Source organism: Priapulus caudatus, unplaced genomic scaffold, assembly GCF_000485595.1.
Source record: "Priapulus caudatus unplaced genomic scaffold, Priapulus_caudatus-5.0.1 Scaffold793, whole genome shotgun sequence".
NCBI lineage: Eukaryota > Metazoa > Priapulida > Priapulimorpha > Priapulimorphida > Priapulidae > Priapulus > Priapulus caudatus.
Window position 1 is genome coordinate 86,136 of NW_014577854.1, and position 3,987 is coordinate 90,122.

At 43.0% G+C, this 3,987-nt stretch overlaps 2 protein-coding genes across 2 annotated transcripts in view; one reads left to right on the forward strand and one right to left on the reverse strand.

The window, feature by feature from the left end:
• Nucleotides 1-1,083, forward strand: part of LOC106813579 — a 6,273-nt gene extending 5,190 nt beyond the window's left edge. The window contains exon 3 of the mRNA XM_014817754.1: nt 475-1,083. Coding sequence (XP_014673240.1) covers nt 475-686 — 212 coding nt within the window. The 3' untranslated portion in view covers nt 687-1,083. The remainder of the gene's footprint in view (nt 1-474) is intronic.
• Nucleotides 1,084-1,877: 794 nt separating this feature from the next.
• Nucleotides 1,878-3,987, reverse strand: part of LOC106813575 (mannose-1-phosphate guanyltransferase beta-like) — a 5,511-nt gene continuing 3,401 nt past the window's right edge. Inside the window, exons 7-9 of the mRNA XM_014817745.1 lie at nt 3,551-3,678; nt 2,866-3,048; nt 1,878-2,641 (exon numbers count right to left, since the gene is read on the reverse strand). Of these exons, the coding sequence (XP_014673231.1) occupies nt 2,510-2,641; nt 2,866-3,048; nt 3,551-3,678 (443 nt within the window). The 3' untranslated portion in view covers nt 1,878-2,509. The remainder of the gene's footprint in view (nt 2,642-2,865; nt 3,049-3,550; nt 3,679-3,987) is intronic.

Below are 3,987 nucleotides of genomic sequence, written 5' to 3' on the forward strand. Positions count from 1 at the left end.
GCAGGTTACATCTGCAAATATTAACAAGTATTAATAATGCAACCAAAACACTTCATTCACAAATAAACAAACAAAGCTACCTGGTTTCGGTTTCAAGTCTTGCAAGCCCCGGATGCGGTTTTTCGTCGTGCGTTCTAGAACTTCCATTTAAAGCCTATGCGAACCCAACTATGCATATTTTTCAATAAAAACTGCAATAAGATTTTACCATATTATCAGGAGCTTATAAATGGAATGATGGAATGATAAATGGCTGATATTATTACTTACCTTGAGGGATTTTATTAAAAAGTTGTGTTTTGTGTATGTATTGCATTCATGGGGCTAGGTAGTTTAATTTAAAAAGTTAAATGTTGAACTTTTGCTGTGACCTTTTGAATTTGAGTAACAATATCTTTTGAAAAGGTGAAACTCGCGGGGGTAAGCAAATTTACACTGACACTGGCCGGTGATGATGTTTGCATTTTACTTCAGTTGAGCAGGTTGAGATAACACGATCGTGTCACACGCTCACCTACCAGGGCAACTACTGCAACGAGGAGAGGCGAGACTTCGACACCAGCATCTGGACATGCTACTGCTCACTGGATAATAATTGCAACTCTGCACCATCACTGCAAGGTGGCGCCCTCGTGTGGATGGTCACAGCAGCCTTGAGTGGACTGCTTATGATGCTTCTGGCTTAGTAAATTAGTACCTGCTAGGCACTGGTGTGAGCCACATAGGCCATATTTGTATGAAACTTTGTCGGTCATGACAGAGCCTGTGTCGGGAGAGCTCTGTTGTGTAAGCGTTGTGTATATAATTGATTTTATACCGTATATTCGCAGAAGGTCAATGTACCTTACAAATCACGATTGAATGATGAACAGCCCAGTTATTGTGAAAAGTAAATATATATCTATGTATCAATTTCCCAAGCTCTGCAGATGATTGAAACTCCACTGAATTTTTTTAGACCAGAGACTTACTTGCATGTCAAGATTACCATACGAAAGTCTCACATTTATAATGTAAATGTTGAATTTCTCTTCCTGTACTTATGAGTAGACCTAGTATCAATATAATAAGATGTTTGTATAATTGCAAGCATAGAGTTAGGTGAGTACGGTCTTTGTTTCTGTAATTTTGTATCACGTTTTTTACCTAAATGACAGTAATAAAATAAATTATTCCTAACATCGTTCTTTAGTACTTTGGATGTCCATGGATCTTTATTTTCTGTTCACCTTGTTACTCCCTGTATATGTATGCATGTGTGTGTGGAAAATATTAATGTGGGTTAAAATATTATTAAGCAGTCATTTAATTTGTATCCTAACGAAAGGGAGGCTTTCCACGGTGCGTGCGTACATAGATATATTTGCGGCACAGGCATATTGCCATGGCACAAAATTTACTAACTCGCACGCAAACTTTTCGATGTCAGAGCGCGTGAAACATCTCACACGAGTTGGCCGGTAACTCGAACTGCCCGACCTCTAGGCGAGTCATCTCGTCACACAAGTCAAGCTGACCGATCTCCAAGCGAGTCATCGCGTCACACAAGTCAAGCTGACCGACCTCCAGGCGAGTGATCTCGTCACACAAGTCACACTGCAAGTCGAGTTGGCGAGTGAGTCGAGTTGACCAGTGCCCTTAACAGTAAATGCACGTCGCCTTCCGAGAGACAAAACTATATACGATCTATAGTTGCGTTGCGTGTCGCACGCCCCGGTACGTGGAAGATCAAACTCGACGTTTTGTATCACACCGCTGTTGTTATTTCCCGTGTTTTTGGCTTCACGTTAGAGCATCGATGATGCGATCATGCATGCGATCGATGATGAACTGTACTCCCTTACGTCGACTAAATTACGAGAATTAAACGCACATTAGGATTTCCTGCTCAATGCTGCAGAAGATTGTTTTATATATTATTTCGTAAGGTTTATCAAACAAAATATATATCGATTTTTCATTAGTGATCCCACCCAATAAAACTGGCATGCAACAAGTTAACAAAATGCACATCTTTTCGTTGCTGCCGTAAAAAAGGAATCATGTGATCACATTCACCCCGATCGATAGAGTATCAGTAAAAAGTCTTTACACTGGTGGTGTACTGGCGAATATCTAGCGTGCGTCGCTGTCAGTGCGCATGCCTCGCCGCCTCGCATCTGCATTGTCTCTTCAACCATCAACTGGCCATCCATCGTCGTTAACGCAGATGCGACTCAAATAATTCATCTCCCTCTTTTTGCCTGATTCTTCCTCTGCATTTGTCTTTCTCCTCTTGTTGTTACCTTCATCTCCTCTCTCCTCTTTCAACTCCCTCCTGATCCTCCTATTTTCCGACCACCTTCGCATTCCTCATGTCCTGCTGGATGGACATGATGGGGGCGCCACAATCACATGACATTCTCTGCGAGGTGATGGGCGTCGCCGCGATCACATGCCCCCGGGGAGCGAAAGATAGGGGGCGCTGGCATCACACGCCCTCAGAGAGCGGAGACAGGGGGCGCCGCGATCACATGATGATCTCGGGCAGGGGCACGGACACCGTGACGGACTTGTGTGGCAGGACCTTGACCCCGTTGACAAACAGCTCGTCCTTGATCTCAACATCTTCTCCCAGCACCGTGACGCCTTCCATGCGCGCCTGCAATCAAAGGGGATAGGTCATCGCTTACCGTGTACGCCATATTTGTTTTCGCGTACAGATATTTTCGTGAATTCAGACTTGACGGACAATTTCACGAGCGGTTTAATTTCGCGGTCGGTGAATTCCCGAATCGGTGAAGAACAGTGTTGTTATTTTTGCGTGTTGTTATTTCCGCGGTCGGGGACGCGTTCGCACGCACGCACGCACGCACGCACACGTACCCACTGTCCGACGGTGGATCGCCAGCCGATGATGCAGGAATGCAGCCACGCGTGCGAGCGGATGTGCGCGTCCTGCAGAATCACCGAGCGCTTGATGCAGACGCCGTCGTCAATGACGACGCCGGGACCTATCGTCACGTTCGGGCCGATGCGACAGTCAGCGCCGATCTTCGCCGTCGGGTCCTGCCGTGGACGACGAAAACGCGGGAGGTTAACAAGCGAACGTTACTGTTTTACAATATTGTATTATTAATTATTTTATTATTTTTTATTAACATTACTTAATTAAAGATTTTATTATTATTTATTTTATGATTTTTATAGTTGTTTTTCATGTTATTATATAAAATTATGATTTGATGGCATTGTACATATGTTAAGTAAGAGGTTGTTAGCAAAAATGTCTCCACAAATACTTGACATAATAAATGTCTCACAGATAAGAATTTATCAGGAAATAATTTAACTGAATTAATCATCCCTGAGCAAGAATTTACTGTAGTCGCGGAAAATTATCCCGTAGCGTCCATGTCGTTTCGATCTGACAACGTGCAAGACATGACACGAAATGCATACAGGCATTGTAATGATCCTGCCAGTGTTGATACACCCAATTTAGTTATCGCTCACATCTCCTCAACGACCAACAAGAGAGCATTTAGACCTGCTGAACGTGCCCACTCACCACCAGGACATTTCCGACGATGCTGGGACCATGGCAAAGCTTGGCACCATTCTTCTGCTGTATCGCCTTGAGAAACATGCCCATGCCGGTTAGAAAGTCCTTTGGTTGACCAATGTCCATCCAGAAACCTGGGAACATAATTATACAGTAATATTGTAATCTTAAATTTGAGATTATATATATATATATATTTGTGTGTGTGTATATATATCTATCTAACTATATACATATAAAGATATATAGATAGAGAGGGAGAGGGGGGAGAGAGAGAGAAAGAGCGAGCGAGAGAGAGAGAGAGAGAGAGAAGAAAGCATAATTTATTGCTTATTGCTTAATTGTTAAAGCAATTGACTAGGTTAAAGTTTGGTCAAGTAACAGAGATAGTGACTTTACCTTTTAAGTCAAATGCATACAAGTCTTCCTCTTTGGCCATGTGG